At 46.8% G+C, this 16853-nt stretch overlaps 1 protein-coding gene and 1 long non-coding RNA gene across 3 annotated transcripts in view; one reads left to right on the plus strand and one right to left on the minus strand.

Moving 5' to 3' along the window:
- CCDC63 (coiled-coil domain containing 63) overlaps window positions 1–15907 on the plus strand; it is a 37972-nt gene extending 22065 nt beyond the window's left edge. The window contains exons 9-12 of the mRNA XM_086347750.1: window positions 4085–4159; window positions 8433–8625; window positions 13092–13295; window positions 15720–15907. Of these exons, the coding sequence (XP_086203876.1) occupies window positions 4085–4159; window positions 8433–8625; window positions 13092–13295; window positions 15720–15853 (606 nt within the window). The 3' untranslated portion in view covers window positions 15854–15907. The remainder of the gene's footprint in view (window positions 1–4084; window positions 4160–8432; window positions 8626–13091; window positions 13296–15719) is intronic.
- Window positions 417–7055, minus strand: LOC147355440 (uncharacterized). 2 transcript variants are annotated; one of them, XR_015144501.1, is made up of 4 exons: window positions 6932–7043; window positions 5785–5968; window positions 1266–1398; window positions 417–694 (listed from the first exon to the last, which is right to left on the minus strand). It is a non-coding gene; the product is annotated as an uncharacterized LOC147355440 (long non-coding RNA). The 2 variants fall into 2 exon arrangements; XR_015144502.1 differs by lacking the exons at window positions 417–694; window positions 1266–1398 and adding an exon at window positions 3939–4341 and having other exon boundaries at window positions 6932–7055.
- Window positions 15908–16853: the final 946 nt, after the last annotated feature.

The raw sequence follows: 16853 nt of genomic DNA on the forward strand, positions 1-16853 counted from the left end.
GAACACACATAAACAGCCTTTGGAACTCTCTGCACAGAGAGAGTCTAAACTTAGCATGACACTCCAGTCCTTTCAGAATTTGGCTTCAACCTGCCCCTGCAGGCTCAGCTCTCATCACGACCCTCAAGGCACTCCCATCAGCTGCCAGTCCCAGTTGCCCCCTGTTTCCCTTCTCTGAAACTTCCCTCATGCTGTTCCCCACCCCTCCCACTTTTCTTCTGATGCAATACCAGCCATTAGTCCTGACAAATGTCACCTCCTCTGAGAACTCATTACTCTTCCCTCTGAGGTCCCTGTGCTGGGTGGGAACCTAGGGGAGCCCTTCCTTTTGCAATGTCACCATTTCCTGAAGGCGGGGCCACATGCAAGTAGACAGTAGCTAGAAGACAGGGGAAAACATTTTGATTTTTTCAAAATGAGTGATGAATTTAATTTTAATGAGGATTAGAAAGAACAGCTTGCAGAGCATTGTGATTCTATAGAGAGGATTCCTGAGGGTGGTAAGTAGTAGTAATATCTGTGCATGCTCAGTTGCTCAGTCATGTCCAACTCTTTGTGACCCCGTGGATTGTAGCCCACCAGGCTCCTCTGTCCGTGGGATTCTTCAGGCAAGGGGATCTTCCTGATCCAGGGATCGAACCTGCCCCTCTTGAGTCTCCTGCATTCGTAGGTGGATTCTTTACCACTGCACCACCTGGGTAGCCCAGGTAGTAAAAATAACAGTAAACAAATAGTGATAAACAAACTACACAAAATTTGGTCAATTTAAAGAAAGCTTCTAATAGATAGTAATAATGATAGATAATAATAGTACAGCTGACACGTGGAAACGGAGGTGGGCTGTCACAGGAAACAGATGGCATGCCCAAAATGGGTAAAGAGAGGTGAGCTTTTAAAAAAGAGACTATTTACAAAGGTCTAAAGAAATTAAAGAGGGAATGTGCAGAATCGCATAGCTGAGCTCCAGAATGGGTGAGGTGAGGGAGCAGTTTCTGGAACCAGGAGGCAGGTATGTGGAGAAGGCTGTCTGTGTGTCTTTCCTGGTGGCCGGTAGCCAAACGAATGACCTGCCAGGAGGGTGGGCAAGTACCCCCAATCTCATTCTCCTTCCACCGTCCAGCTGGGGTCCTCCTTTGGCTGGGTGGCCCAGAGAGCTAAGGGGAGAGGAGGCCTGTCTTCCAGAGGACAGGTGCCCTCGTGGGTGCCCTGTCCATTCCCAAAGCCCAGGACTGCCCTGCACACAGTGGAAGGCAGCAGCAACTGACCTTGACCTTCCCAGTCACCTTGAGGGCACTCTCCTTTCTTCTTCAGCCACACAGCCTGTCTCTGTTGTGAGGACAAGTGTGTCTGAGGAAAGATGGCCGAACTCCCGCCTTCTCTGGGCCTCAGTTTCCCCACCTGTAGAATGACATATTCGGACTGGAGTAGTAGTTTCCAAGCTTTCCTTAAAAGCTACCGAAGTTTTTCTCTAAACTAGGGTATGGGGAAACATGAGTATATAAAACAGATGACATGGAGTGGTTCTGGATGAAGGGGGTGGAGGTGAGATGGGTTACTGGAGGGGGTGTTTGAGACCTTATCTCTGCCCTCTTGTGGCACCTCTGCCCAAAGTAGGGTTCAGATTTAAGTCAAAAACATTTAGGATTCTAACATCTGACTTCACTCTTACCTAGAGGGCTGGAGTCAGAGGTCATAAACTGATGAATACAGCCTTCATTGTTCTGTTGCTTGGCCTCCTTCATACCCAAATTTTAAAATTAGTGAGTTGCCAACATTTAAAAGTCAGGATATTCCACATGAAAATGTGGATTTCTGGTTTCTCTAGAAAAATCAGATCTGACAACTCCAGCCCACATTCTCACAGGAAGCTGAGTGCACTGCCCCTATAAACTGGTCAGACCATACTCTCCCTCCTTTGCTGAGAGGAGCTGGGGTCTCATTTGCTCTGAAGAGACCAGACCAGTCTCAAGCAAGAGGAGCCCAGGTGGCCTCTGAGTGTGCCACCTCCCGTTTGGGCGCTTCGCCACTTCCCTCTGGTGGCCATCTCCAGTATCGCAGGGAAGGTTTTTGAAGGATACTGGTAATGTGGCAGCGAACAAAATAGTTTGCTGTTTTATAAACTTTTTTTCTCCAACAGTTTTACCCAATATCATCTATGGTTGTATTTTAAGTAAATTTACGTAATTTTAAAAAACTTTTTATTCCTATGTTCTTTATAGTGGCTTCTGGAGCCCCTATATGCTCCCTAGATGCTCTGTAGTAATAATATCACAAGATGCTTCTTAAAAAAGAAGATTCCTCAGGCCCTGTCTCATACCTACAAACCTAGATTCTCTGAAAATAACCCTGGAATATGCATTTAAATTGTATTTTAATTTGAGACCCTTTCCCTGCATGATATAAATGTACCATTATTTACTTAACCAATCAACAACCAGTAGACATTCAGGTTGTTCCTAATGGAGATAATGAATAATAACTCAAGGGATAGCCTTGAGTGGCCACCTTTGCCCACATGTCCTACTATTTTCTTGGGACAGATTCCTGGAAATGGTATTGCCCCATCAAAAAGTGCATGCCTTTTACATTTGGATACACTGTTCTAGCCCTGGAGTTCTCAGATCTGGCCCCTGGGCCACCACTGTGGCAGCATCTCCTGGGAACCTGCGAGAAATGTGCGTTCTAGGGCCTCACCCAGGCTTCCCAGGTAGCTCAGCTGGTAAAGAATCCACCTGCAATGCAGGAGATCTCAGTTCGATTCCTGGGTCAGGAAGTTCCCCTGAAGAAGAGATAAGCTCCATATTCTTGGGCTTCCCTGGTTGCTCAGACAGTAGGTGGCTCAGACCCAGGAACTTCCTGGGTCAGGAAGTTCCCCGGAAGAAGAGATAAGCTCCATATTCTTGGGCTTCCCTGGTGGCTCAGACAGTAAAGAATCCACCTACAATGCGGGAGACCTGGGTTCAATCCCTGGGTTGGGAAGATCTGCTGTAAGAGGGGATGGCAACCCACTCCAGTATTCTTGCTTGGAGGATCCCCATGGATGGAGGAGCCCGGCAGGCTATAGTCCATGGGGTTGCAAAGAATTGGACATGACTGAGCAACTAGGCATAGCACAGCACAGGGCCTCACTCAGACATACTTAATCAGAAGCTCTGGTGTGGAGCCCAGATATCTGTTTTCACAAACCCCTAGGTGATTCTGATTCACGGTAGAGTTGTAGAACCCCTGCTCTGGAGCTGTCTGTCCATTACCGTAGCCACCAACGTGGGAGATTTTAGTTTAAATCAATTTAAATTAAATCCAAAAATAAGTTCCTCATTGGTCCTAGCCACATTGTAAGAGCTCTGTGCCTGTGCGTGGCTAATGGCTGCGGTACTGGACAGTGCAGATAGGACATTGCCACCATTGCAGCAAATCCTATTGATTATAGGCAATTCTCCAGAAAGGAAGAAGCACCCACCCACTCATGCCCTCATCCTCCTTTTAATTTAAAAAGCATCAGAAAACTTCCATCGACCTAAGAGGGGTCCAGGGGTTCTGGGGTTTCTTGAAATGGATAATTTAAATCCTCACTGCTGCTGCTGCTGCTAAGTCGCTTCAGTCGTGTCCGACTCTGTGCGACCCCATAGACGGCGGCCCACCAGGCTCCCCCGTCCCTGGGATTCTCCAGGCAAGAACACTGGAGTGGGTTGCCATTTCCTTCTCCAATGCATGAAAGTGAAAAGTGAAAGTGAAGTCGCTCAGTCGTGTCCGACTCTTCGCGACCCCATGGACTACAGCCCACCAGGCCCTCTGTCCATGGGATTTTCCAGGCAAGAGTACTGGAGTGGGGTGCCATTGCCTTCTCTGAAATCCTCTCTAGGGAGGGGATATATATGTACTTATAGGTGATTCACATTGTGTACAGCAGAAATAAACACAGCATTGTAAAGCAATTACCTCCAATTAAAAATAAAATATATTCTAGATATTTTTTAAAAAATGAAATAAGTCCTCATGAACTCTTCAAGGCACTGGCTCATTTTGAGGTGTGCTAGGAAGGGGGACTCCACTTTTCCTTATGGTCTCGTTCTCTCCTGAGCAGAATGAGATCTTGCGCTTGCGATCCCAGCAGAAATCATCCCATGATGACAGCTACTCCATCCTGAGAGAGCTGGAGGTAAGACCAGCCTGGGGAGGGAGGGCTTGGGAGTCTCTGTTGTCTGTCTGATGGCAGACAGTTGATTCTCAGTAGCAGTAAGATGTCTGTCCTGTGACTACTGGCCTGAGTCATGTCTTGACATGTTATGACCCCTTGTCACAGGCAGCCTCTGCTGCAGATGTTGCTGCAAACTTTTGTTCCTAAAAAAGACAAAGGCTTGCTTTTTCCATTTTAAAGACTCTCCCACGTCAGGAAGCCTATCCCAGGCCCTTGTGCCGGTAATTTCATCCCTGAGTTCCAAACAGATCTCTGCCTCTGTCTTTACTTCTCTCTCTCCCTTGTCCTAGCTGTGGCCTGTTCTCAATCAATAATAGTAATTACGAGCATTTCCTGAGCAATTACTATGCACAAGACACTGGGCTAAGGGCTTGGCTTGCACTATCTCATTTAATCCTCACAACAACACTATGAAGTAGGTGATATGATCTATTTTACAGATGAGGAAACTGAGGTTCAGAGAAGCAATCCCCATCATCATGGAGTTGCAATACTGTATGAGCTTTGCATTGCATTCAGCTGCTAATAATAGGGACCCAAAATAACTGTCTGTGCAATAGAAGTTTATTTACTTTGTTAAAATGTAAATCTGGAGATTAGCACTTTAGGGCCGGTCATGATGTTATCAGTAAATCAGGCTTCTCCTTCCAGTTTTGCCATCTTTAGTGTGTGGCTTACATTCCCAACGATGCCTCATGGTTGTATTATGGTCCAGCCATCACATATACATTCCAAGCAGAAAGAAAGTAGGGAGGGCAAAAAAGGCCTTGCTAATTGATTTAGTCAGCTTAAAAATTCTTTCCTTGAATTTTCAGTCAATAGCATCTGTATCTGTGTCTTACTGGCCATTCCTATTTCAAAGGATGGTTGGAAATACAACTTTTAGTTGGCACATTGCTACACTGAAATGATAACCATTTTGTTATTAAGGTATAAGGGGAGAATGGATAGCAAGTGTCTGAGAAAGATATGAACCACAGAGTTTGATTGCAAAGCCCTGTTCTAATCCAGTAGTTCCTGTCCCAGGAACTATGCTCACCGGTCATTTCCCTTCCTTTTTCTGTAGCTGATTTCTGTTCTCGGCATTGCAGGTGGTGAACAGGGACGGCCCTGCCATTCTCTAATGCACCACTGGAGGGCAGCAAAGCACCTCTCAGGCTCAGCAACTTCTCCCAGGATTCGGGAATGGGGAAAGTAGACTTGCAGGCAGGGCCCAAGTTCAAGGAGACCCCCCTCAAGTTGGACACATACTTGGCATCCCACATCCTTGACTCTTGGCCACTCAGTGTTCACATGCTTCCTTGGGGTTGGGACTGTTGCTGCTCTGCATCGTGGGGTTTTGAAGGCCTAATGGGGGATACAGCTTGGAGAGGCTGATCAAACAACCCCACGCATCGCCCAACCTCTGTCTGAAGTCCTCCAGTAACTCTTTGTTCATTGGGCTTTCCTGGAGCCTCTTTTCAAATGCAAATACTCTTAGCAAAAGAATTTGTTTTAATAGCAATGGGCTCACTTAGAACCACTTTTCTTACCCCCTACTAAAGATCACGCCCATCTCCTTTACTCTTGGAACCTTTTCTACTCACCTTCCATTCATTGTCCCCTCTGAGAGAAGTGGTGGAATCAGTCCTTTCACCGGAGGTTTAGCATAGAAATTAAGCAACCAGGTCCTGGGAACAAAGGCGTGGGTATGATTCCCAGAAGAGTTACTTCCTGATGTTAGTACTTTGAGAAAGTTGGCTTAACCTCTCTGAACCTCAGTTTTGTCACCTGTGAAATGGGAATAATAATTGTACTCACTTTGTAGGGCTGTGAAGATTGAATAAAATCCTGCATGTACATGCCTGGCATACTGCAGGGCAGAGAACTATAAACATAACTATCATTATTGTTGTTTATCCTGTGAGTCAATAAAGCCTCAAGTCACCATCATCTTGTTACTAAATAATTGCTTAAATAAAGAGCCCAAGGTCAGGTTCTTAGACAACTCAACACAAATGACGTAAGCACAAGTTCACTTATCTTCTCTGACTTCAGTATTCCTCATCTGGAAACTGGGGCAATTGTGAGGATTAGTTAAGAAGGTGTGTGTAAAGTGCTCGGAACATTTTAGGTGCCGGACATGTGTTACCAAGCCTTCCAGGTGACATAGCAGTTAAGAATCTGCCTGCCAATGCAGGAGTCACAAGAGATGAGGGTTCGATGCCTGGGTCGGGAAGATACCCTGGAGGAGGAAATGGCAGTCTACTCCAGTATTCTTGCCTGGAAAATTCCATAGACAGAGGAGCCTGGTGGGCTACAATCTAGAGGGTCACAGAGAGTTGGGCGTGACTGAGCATGCACACACATACATGTGTTATCAACATCACATCAGGCTGTTAAAAAGCGTTTTTAACCATGTGATCTTTTACTGCACCTTTAGAATGAGAGGAGGGGCTCTGGCTGACATCTGAGGAAATTCAGCCCTGGGAACTGAATATTCCAGTGGCTCGGACAGAGGAAGCTGCCCGGTGTGGTGGTTGAGGGACAGTTCAAATCACAGCTTCCTTCTCCCTTGCCTCAGAACCTCAGTTCCCTCACCTGGAAATGGGAGTGTGGGTAGGGCCCTCTGGGATCCTTGTTTGGAATGGTCCATATGGAGCTAGTAGGGACAAGGCTGATCCTTCCAGGGCCCAGTTCACCTTTGCAAGCTGAGAACCAGGGAGAGAGGTGGGAAGCCGTCAAAGCACTTACCCTAGAGCAGCGATTCTCAAGTCTGGGCTGCCAGTCAGAATCACCTTTGAGGCTTTAAAGTTCCCAGTGCCGAGGCGGCACTCCAGACCAGGATGTCTGAATGTCTGAGGCTGGGGTCTGGGCAGCCAATGTTTTAATGCTCCCAGGTGATACCAATGTGAAACTGAAATTGTGATCAGTGGACTCACAGAGGTTCTCGAACTTTACCATGTGTCAGGACCATCTGGAGGTTCATTAAACACAGATTGCTGAGCCTACACCTAGAGCCTCTGATTGAGTTGGTCTGGACTGGAGCCCAGGAACCTGCATTTCTGACGAGTTCCCTGATGGAGCTGCTGCTGCTTGTCCTAGGACGCCACTTTGAGAACCGCTGATCTCTAGTAATGTGATTTAAACTGAATGGTGAAATCGGTTTGTTGGATTGCCACAGCGTTTAAAGATAACAAGACGGAATAGAACAGACAGAATGGAAAATATTAGAACACACAATATGAATATTGATTTGTGAAACTTTAATTTCATTTGATTAGATAAATGTATATAAATACACACATGTAAGGAAATGGCAACCCACTCCAGTGTTCTTGCCTGGAGAATCCCAGGGACGGGAGCCTGGTGGGCTGCCGTCTATGGGGTCGCACAGAGTCGGATACGACTGACGTGACTTAGCAGCAGCAACACACATGTAAAATTGGAGGCAAAAGGAGAAGGCGGCAGAGGATGAGACAGTTGAATGGCATCACTGATTCAATGCACATGAACTTGGGCAAACTCTGAGAGACAGTGGAGGACAGGGAAGCCTGGCATGCTCCAGTCTATGGGGTCACAAAGAGTTGGACACAACTTAGCGACTGAACAACAGTGTGTGAATGTATTGGACTGCAATGTAAATATATTTCTTCCCGTGGGCCTTCATTTTTAAAAAATGAGTCAACAGCTTTTAAAAAATGCTGCAATCCAGTAGACATGCAGACACACACATACACATATGTAAGTGAAACAAATCTTTACATTAAATAATATCTATCCTCACTACTTCCAGTGCATACTAGCATCTTCTCCTGTCTTTCTTTATTTTCTGATCTATTTTATTTCACTTAAAAAATGTGGATTGAGGCCCATTAAATTGTTCTTGCAACCCCTTGTATGAAAAGTGTTAGTCGCTCAGTTCAGTTCAGTTCAGTCTCTAAGTCGTGTTTGATTCTTTGAGACTCCATGGACTGTAGCCAGCCAGGCTCCTCTGTCCATGGGGATTCTCCAGGCAAGAATACTGGAGTGGGTTGCCATTTCCTTTTCCAGGGGATCTTCCCAACCCAGGGGCCGAACCTGGATCTCCTGCACTGCAGGTGGATTCTTTACTGTCTGAGCCACCAGGGAAGCCCCTTAGAGGTTTGCAAACCTGCAGTTTGGAGACCCTGTTTCAGACTCTCACATATGAGGGCTGAGCCCAGCCAGAGTGGCCACCTGGATGACCTGGATGGGAACTGGGGGTCTGCCACAGGAGAAACTGAAGAAGACCACGGAGGAGGCAGACATGTACGAGAATGACTACAGGGAGATCACCAAGACCTTGGAGTATCTCAAGAACTCAGTGGAGAACCTGTTTAAGAAGATAAATTGTGATGCCACCAAGATCCTGGTGCAGTTAGGGGAGACGGGGAAAGTCACGGATATCAACCTCCCGCAGTACTTTGGTGAGTCAAGCCCACTAGACTCTTAGCAACCATTTCCAGAGATTTCTATGAGCAGGCACAAGGACTTGTTCTTTTGGAGGTAGTGAGCCTGGTGGTGAAGCCTGGCACTAAAGCCTTGGCACTAAAGCCAACCTGCTTGAGTTCAAATCATGGTTCTACTTTTACTAGCTGTATGACTTTTGGCAACTGTTTTTTTTTTTTTAAACATGGATTTTTGAGTCTGTGTGTGTGTTTCATATTTCTTTATTGGCTGCATTGGGTTTTGCTGCTGTTGCTGCTAAGTCGCTTCAATGGTGTCCGACTCTGTGCGACCCCATAGACGGTAGCCCACCAGGCTCCCCCGTCCCGGGGATTCTCCAGGCAAGAACACTGGAGTGGGTTGCCATTTCCTTCTCCGATGCGTTAAAGTGAAGTTGCTCAGTCGTATCCAACTCTTAGCGACCCCATGGACTGCAGCCCACCAGGCTCCTCCACCCATGGGATTTTCCAGGCAAGAGTATTGGAGTGGGTTGCCATTGCCTTCTCTGCATTGGGTCTTAGTTACGGCAATTGGGATCTTTGTTGTAGCATTTAGTTGCCCCGTGGCATGTGGGATCCTGGTTCCCTGAACAGGCATCAAACCTGCATCCCCTGTGTTGGAAAGCAGATGCTTAACCACTGAACCATCAGGGAATTATCTGGGAAATCTTCTGAACCTCTCTGTGCCTCAGTTTTTTCATCTAAAAAATGTTGGGAAGGTTAAATAAATAAGTAGTTCTTAGAGACATAGTTACATGATCATGTGAATAGATACAGAATGAAATATTTGACAAAATTCAATATCCATTCATAATAAGAAAACTCTCAACAAACTAGAACTAGAAGGGAAGTTCCCTACCTGATAAAAGGCATCTCCAGAAACACCTGCAGCTAACCTCATAGTTAGTGGTGAAAAAAAAAAAAAACAAAACTGGATGTTTTTCTTCTAAGATCAGGAACAAGGCAAGGATGTCTGCTCTCACAACTCCTATTCAGTATTATGTTGGTGGTCCTCGATAATGCAGTAAGGCAATAAAAGGAAATGAAAAGCATTCAGATTGGGAAGAAAGAAATAAAGTGCTCAGAGCAGTGCCTGGCATGTAGCAAATGCCTATTAACTGTAATACACATTTCTAGGCCTTGAGATCAGGAGAGAGAGGGAGATGCACCCACAGAGATCGTGCCAGTTTAGAATGAATGACTTCCACCGCTCTTAGAATAGAATCGAAGGTTCTTAATACCATCTGTGTTTGGGAGGTTCCCAAGACGCCTCCCTCCCGTCAGTTTCAGGTATTCACTAGGAGGGCTCCTGGATTCAGCCTTTAGTCATATTTTCATGGCTATGATTTATTATAGCCACAAGGTACAAAGCAAAATCAGTAAAGGAAAAAGGAGCTTGGGGGAAAGCATGGAGGAAATCAAGAGCAAGCTTCCAAGGGTCGTCTCCCAGGATGTGCTTAATCCCCACCAGCCATGAGTTGTGACAACACAAGTGAAATGGTGTCAACCAGGGAAGCTCATTGGCTACTCATTGCTTGGCGCGGGGGTGGGGAGGCCGATCATACAGGCACCTCCAGCCTGGCACATACCCCAGTTCCAGACCCCAGAAAGAACAGCAAGTATTTATAGCATAAGCTACATTTTTTAATAGACAGATTAAAGTGCTGGCATCACTGACCCAGTGGACATGAGTTTGAGCAGACTCTGGGAGATAGTGAAGGACAGGGAAGCCTGGTGTGATTCAGTCCTCGGTCGCAAAGAGTCCGACACGACTGAGCGACTGAACAACAACAAAGGCATGATGAGCCTCTCTTAACAGTTAATGGTGGTGGGGACCTTCCTGAAATCCAAGTTCCCTGATACTGTCCAAGGACCAAACTGCTAAGCAACCTTTTCGAAGGAGAGAAGTCAGACTTTGCTGTATTAACTCTTTCTTACCCGCAGCCTATCAACTTCTTTATAGCCTGGCCCCTGCTTACATTTTTTAAACAATTATTTACTTACTATTGATTTTTGGTTGCCCTGGGTCTTCACTGCTGTGTGCAGGCTTCCTCTTGTGGTGAGCAGGGAGCTACTCGTAATTGCAGTTCACGGGCTTCTCATTGCAATGGCTCCTCTTATTGTGGGGCCCAGGCTCTAGGGTGTTCAGACCCAGTAGTTGTGGTGTACAGGCTGAGTTGCCCCACGCATGTGGGATCTTCCTGGACCAGGGATCGAACTGGTGTCCGCTGCATTGGCAGGTGGGTTCTTAACCAGTGGACCACAGGGAAGTCCCCTTGCTTACATTTTTCATCATCTCTTGTCCTGCTCTTCCTCTTTGCTCACCTCCTGTGGCCACACTGTTCTCCTCTCTGTATTTCCAAATCTCTCCCCCAACTAATTCTACCTCAGGGCCTTTGCATGGGCTGTTCCTAGGATACTTATCCCACACCCAGTTCCTCATTCTCAGATCTCAGGTTAAATGTCCTCTCTCCAGCAAGGCCCCTCTCTGCTGCTCCATCTGAGGCTGGTCCTGCTGTACCCACTGTTATTCACTCTCATCAGTTACGTTCAGTCACTCAGTTGTGTCTGACTCTTTGCGACCCCATGGACTGCAGCACACCAGGCCTCCCTGTCCATTGCCTACTCCTGGAGTTTACCCAAACTCATATCCATTGAATCGGTGATGCCATCCAGTCATCTCATCCTCTGTCGTACCCGTCTCCTCCTGCCTTCAGTCTTTCCCAGCATCAGGGCCTTTTCACATGAGTCACCTTTTCCCATCAGGTGGCCAAAGTATTGGAGTTTCAACTTCAGCGTCAGTCCTTCTAATGAATATTCAGTACTGATTTCCTGTAGGATGGACTGGTTGGATCTCCTGGCTGTCCAAGGGACTCTCAAGAGTCTTCTCCAATACCACAGCTCAAAGGCATCAATTATGGTGCTCAGTTTTCTTTATAGTCCAGCTCTCACATCCATACATGACTACTGGAAAAACCATAGCCTTGACTAGATGGACCTTTGTTGGCAAAGTGATGTCTCTGCTTCTTAATATGCTGTCTAGGTTGGTCATAGCTTTTCTTCCAAGGAGCAAGCATCTTTTAATTTCGTGGTTGCAATCACCATTTGCAGTGATTTTGGAGCCCCCACAATAGTCTGTCACTGTTTCCATTGTTTCCCCATCTATTTGCCATGAAGTGATGGCACCAGATGCCATGATCTTAGTTTTCTGAATGTTGAGTTTTAAGCCAACTGTTTCACTCTCCTCTTTCACTTTCATCAAGAGGCTCTTTAGTTCTTCGCTTTCTGCCATAAGGTGGTGTCACCTGCATATCTGAGGTTACTGATATTTCTCCTGGCAATTTTGATTTCAGCTTGTGCTTCTTCCAGCCCAGTGTTTCTCATGATGTACTCTGCATATAAGTTAAATAAGCAGAGTGACAATAAATAAGCAGCCTTGATGTACTCCTTTCCTTATTTGGAACCAGTTTGTTGTTTCATGTCAGTTCTAACTGTTGCTTCCTGACCTGCATACAGATTTCTCATGAGTCAGGTCAGGTGGTCTGGTACTCACTCTCATAGCAGTTCTATTACTTAATCCTTGCCTAGTTTGTCTCTATATACAGGTAATTCTCATTGTGTGAATTGAGGAGGTTCTTGAGAACCAATAGCAAGTTTCAGATATGAATCTTTTTGGTCCCTGATTTTCAGAGAGAAGAGAAACGGTATGCGTTATATGAAAATTAAAAAAAAAACAACAACCCTTAAACCCAATAGTTACTGAATTCAGATGACAAGCATCTGGATAGTGAGGAGTGTGTGTGTTTATTTGCTGACCTGCCCTTCTCTCCTTCTTCCCATTCACATTCCTCAGGGTTTGCATCTCTGTTATTGTTTATGGTCATTGTGTTCCCTCCATGCCTCGTGGCGTCTCAGGCACCGTGCCTGGTCTGATAAGCATCCAATAATCATTTGTGGAATGAATAAATGAATGAATGAATGAATTATTCTGATGACTCCATGGGGCTGTGAAACACAGTGGGAAGGACAGCTCCCCCAAACTCAGAGCACTGAGGAAAAGATCAGTAGTTTAAGGCAGAGTTTTCCCACGGCTCCCAATTTTTAGTGTTAAAAAAAAGTTCCTCAACCTTCTTTTTATTATTGTCCGCTATGGAGCCTGCTCTTCCTTATGGAATTTTCATACAGTTGATATACCATATAACTGTTCATGTTTTTTATGTATATTGTGCCTTATACATCAAAGAGTCAGATTGGTTTTGCCCCTCAAGAACCAAATTGCGCTCTCTAGGGAATGAATGATGTAACCCAAGAGAAAGCCCTTGTCCTTATAGGCATTCATCACCTGCCCCCGTCCTGTTACTTCTCTTCCTCTCCAGCAGGGAGCGCTACCTCTAGTTCCCCTAGGACCCAGGTCTCTGGCAAACTTCTTGGTTACACCTTTTTTCCAGCCATCATTGAGAAGAAGACCAATGACTTGCTGGTGTTAGAATCCTACAAGCGGCTTATGGAAATGGAAGTAGCAGAGGCGGAGGTCCAGCCATCCTTCCTCAACCCCTTCTGGGGCGGCTCCGCCCTCCTCAAGCCTGCAGAACCCATCAAGGTCATCCCTCCAGTGTTGGGGGCTGACCCCCTTAGCGACAAGTTGGATGAAGGTGAGTTCTCTTCTTACCTGGAGTTTTCTTTCTACAGCATGATGACAAAGCCACAGATTCTGAAGTTTAGTTATCTCGGATACTTTAAAAAATTACAACTACTCTGTGACCATTTCATGAACCTTAAAGTAGCCAAAATTTCCAAGATGGCAAGTTATGAGCAGATGAGATTCCCTGATGCCATTTCCTACCCTCACCGTATGCTCTTGAGTCTCGCTCCACCTGTGATCTCCTTTCCCCAACCCATCTGTGTCCCCCTATCCCATGATTGAAGCAGCTGAGGCTTGGTTCACACCAGAGATAAACTGTAGCCCTGCGGGCGCAGGCACATGGATCTTCTTTGCTTTTGGAAGCAGAAGCTGGTGGTACTGCGGTTTGTGGGGGTTGAGGGAACTAGCCCTTCTCTCTGGAGGTGGGGGTAAATTCTGGCCCCACATGGTGTTTGGTGGGCAATTTGGCAACATGTTCGGGAAGGTTGAGGAGTGGTTATGTTCCTGAGCCAGGTTGCATTTTTGCTGTGCGCAGCAAGCCAGGCCAAGACATGGAGGGTCAGCAGAGAGAGGGTGCTTCATTCGCAAGTCCGCAAAGCCAAGGAGAGGAGATGGGGAGACAAATCTCCAAGATCCGCCTCCCAGAAAGCAAGGGGCTCTGGTGTTTATGGGATAAAGAATAAAGATGCCTGGTGATCTGAGGCATGGAACATGTGGGGAAAGGCGATTGGAAAGTGATGCCCTAATCCTGGTTCTGTAGAGGTGTAACTAAGTATGGGCCTCTGTGTGTTCAAGATGTCATCCAGCAACACTCATGTGTGCTCAGTGGAAGGATTGTGGCTCTATCCAGGGTTAACCTGCTCAGCTGGAACTAGACACAGCTGAACCCAAGCTCCTAGAAAACAACTCAGGCAGACACATTGTTTAGGCTACATGTTGCCTGGAGGACAAGCGAGACGTTTGTACCAATAAGAAAATGACCTTGATTAGTGAAGGCAGGTTACAGGTGAAATGGGCTTACCTAATAATTACCCTGGATTTCAGATACATGCGTAGAGTCTGTAATCTTGATTGTGGGGATTGGTCCTTCAGAGAAAAACTTACTCAAGGGTCGAAGGTGGAAGTAGGAGGGCAGCTGAACTGGAAATGACTGAAACGCTCGCCCGTTAGAGATTGGTTAAATAAGTTACAGTTCACCCATGCGTGTGATGGAATATTCTGCAGCCACTAAAAAGAATGCTGTGGGCTGACATGAACTGACATGTTTATGTGTGTATGATACACACGTGACATGTGTGTATATGGCATCTAGTGTCCAGGGATGCTGTGTAAAACCTACAGTGCACAAGACCGCCTTTCACAACCTGGTACATAAGAGAGAGAGAAGAGGAGAGAGAAAAGGAAGGAGGAGGAGGAAGAAGGGAAGGAAAGTGTCTTGATTATATATATAATAATGAAGAGGGTGAATATGCTGACTTGCAGTGGGTATTTCTGGGTGGTGGGTTGCAGAGAACTTTGTATTTCTGAGTTAATTCTGTCATTGCTTAGAATTTCTTTTACAGTGACCTTGTGTGATTTCAGTAACCAGAGGGGAAAAACTGGTTTTTAAAAAAGTTTCCCCTCTTCTGTGAGCAGCATTTCAAGTGTGCAGGTGTGCCAAGAATGGAGGGAGGGAATTGCCAATATGTGCATATGCAGAGATGCACAGGTGTACACACATCTGTTTGACTTATTCAAGGCAACTGAAAGTTAGCAGGAGTGAAAACCAGGGCTGGTGTCAGCCACCTTAGCACAGCTTCCCTTGACCCTTTGAGTTCTTAAATGAGGAGGGTGTCAGAGAACAGCCATTGATAACACTGTCCTCACAAGGTCAGGAATATACAGATGATATCTTCATTTCTGTTCAAGGGAATATTGATAAAGGTTTTCTTAGCCCACTCGCTTCTATGGCTTGCATGTATAAATTAGAAGAGGGAAGCCCCTCTAGGCAGATTAATTAGAAAAAGCCACCCCTGCTGGATAGACGTGGCTTGGCAATCAAGTGTGTGTGTGTGTGTGTGTGTGTGGTGGGGGGGGGGGCATGGGTTTCAGTCCTGCAGAAACAGGTATCTTTGTGCAGTCTACATCCTGAGCAACTGCACGTGGTAGCCCTATCTCCTTGATATTAAATCCAACTCACCTTCACATCCTCATCTGGGAGGAAAAAGACAGTTATTGTCTGGCCATCCCTGAGCAGCACATCCCTGCCTGTCCTCCCTCTCCCTGAACTTGGAGAATGTTCACTCCCACCCCCAGTGCTGTGGAGCGTCACCAAACCAGGCTTGAAGTTCTTTGAACAGGGCAAAGGGGCGCTAGCCCTGGGAAAGAAGCCCACCCTCCTGCTGTGCTGCATTTGATTTTTGAACTCCTCACACGGGTCCCGTCTTTGGTGCAGTGGAGCAGCCCCTGGACCATAGCAGCCTTCGGCAAATGGTGCTCAGCCACTACGCCACAAGAGAGTCTCGAAACAGGGACAGCATGCCTGAAAAAGGGGACGAGCTGAAGTCCAAGAAGAAGGTAACAGTCTGAGGCGGCTCTGGCCATTTGTACATAACTAGAGAGAGTAAATGTTGTCTTCTGTAACCCCAGTGCCTCTTTACACTCATTTCTAAGAGACTGGGGCGCTGGCACCTCCCCAGGATGGGGTAGAGGAGCAGGAGGGTGGAGATCCAAAGCTGGCACAGGTGGCAAGAGTGGTGTGAGGTCACCGTGGCCCTTGAGAACCCTTGAGATGGTAACCCCCCATCACGGCTCACCAGGTGAAGTGTAGGGGCCACATGGGAGCCAAAATACTGATTTCACGTCCTAGAACCACATAGGGTGCAGCAGACTCACAGGTGGGAACCGGGAGCCGTGGAGGCCCTGTGTCTGTATCTGTGTGTGGGAGGGGCGCATGGATGAGTGTGTCACTGTAGAGCTGTGTCCAGGATGTCTTGTCCTGAAACACAAACTCTATTGAGTGCCATGAGCTGGGGCCTCTCCTGGGCCTGGCCTTGTCTCTGCAGGAGCCCTAGGTCACAGGTTCTGGATGTGAGGGGGGCATGGGTCATCACAGGGTGTGGATCATGAAGGGTCATCATGGTATGGCATGGGGTCCTGAGTCCTTGCCTTCTCAGTTGGCTCAAAAGGAACCCCATTTCCCAGCAAGCGATGTCATTGGAGCAGACCCTGAGTTTCTCCTCTGGGGGGTCTCTGTTATTGTTCTTGAACCTTAACGACTCACTTCAGTTTTGGCTCCTCCAACCACCCAGACCGTCTCATTCCCTCTAGGTGACCCCAGCTGCCACTTTGATCCCAGCTTCAGCTCTTTGTTCCCAGTACATCTTTCGCTTTGGCTAGCTCCCAGATTCTTGAGGTTCCCTTGAAAACTTAGACTACCTGACATCTACTCCCCCTTCCTCCTAAAATACATCTGGACTTTCCGTTGGGAATGGCCCTTCCCACCCTCAGGCCATGTAAGGTTTGGAAGGGGCTGATTTCAACCCCTGTGCGAGGGGGTTAGTCAGAGTACTGCACCTGTTTCAGGGTT

This window comes from Bos grunniens, chromosome 17 (genome assembly GCF_055505025.1).
Source record: "Bos grunniens cultivar Pamir isolate PY7600 chromosome 17, Bosgru_T2T1.0, whole genome shotgun sequence".
NCBI lineage: Eukaryota > Metazoa > Chordata > Mammalia > Artiodactyla > Bovidae > Bos > Bos grunniens.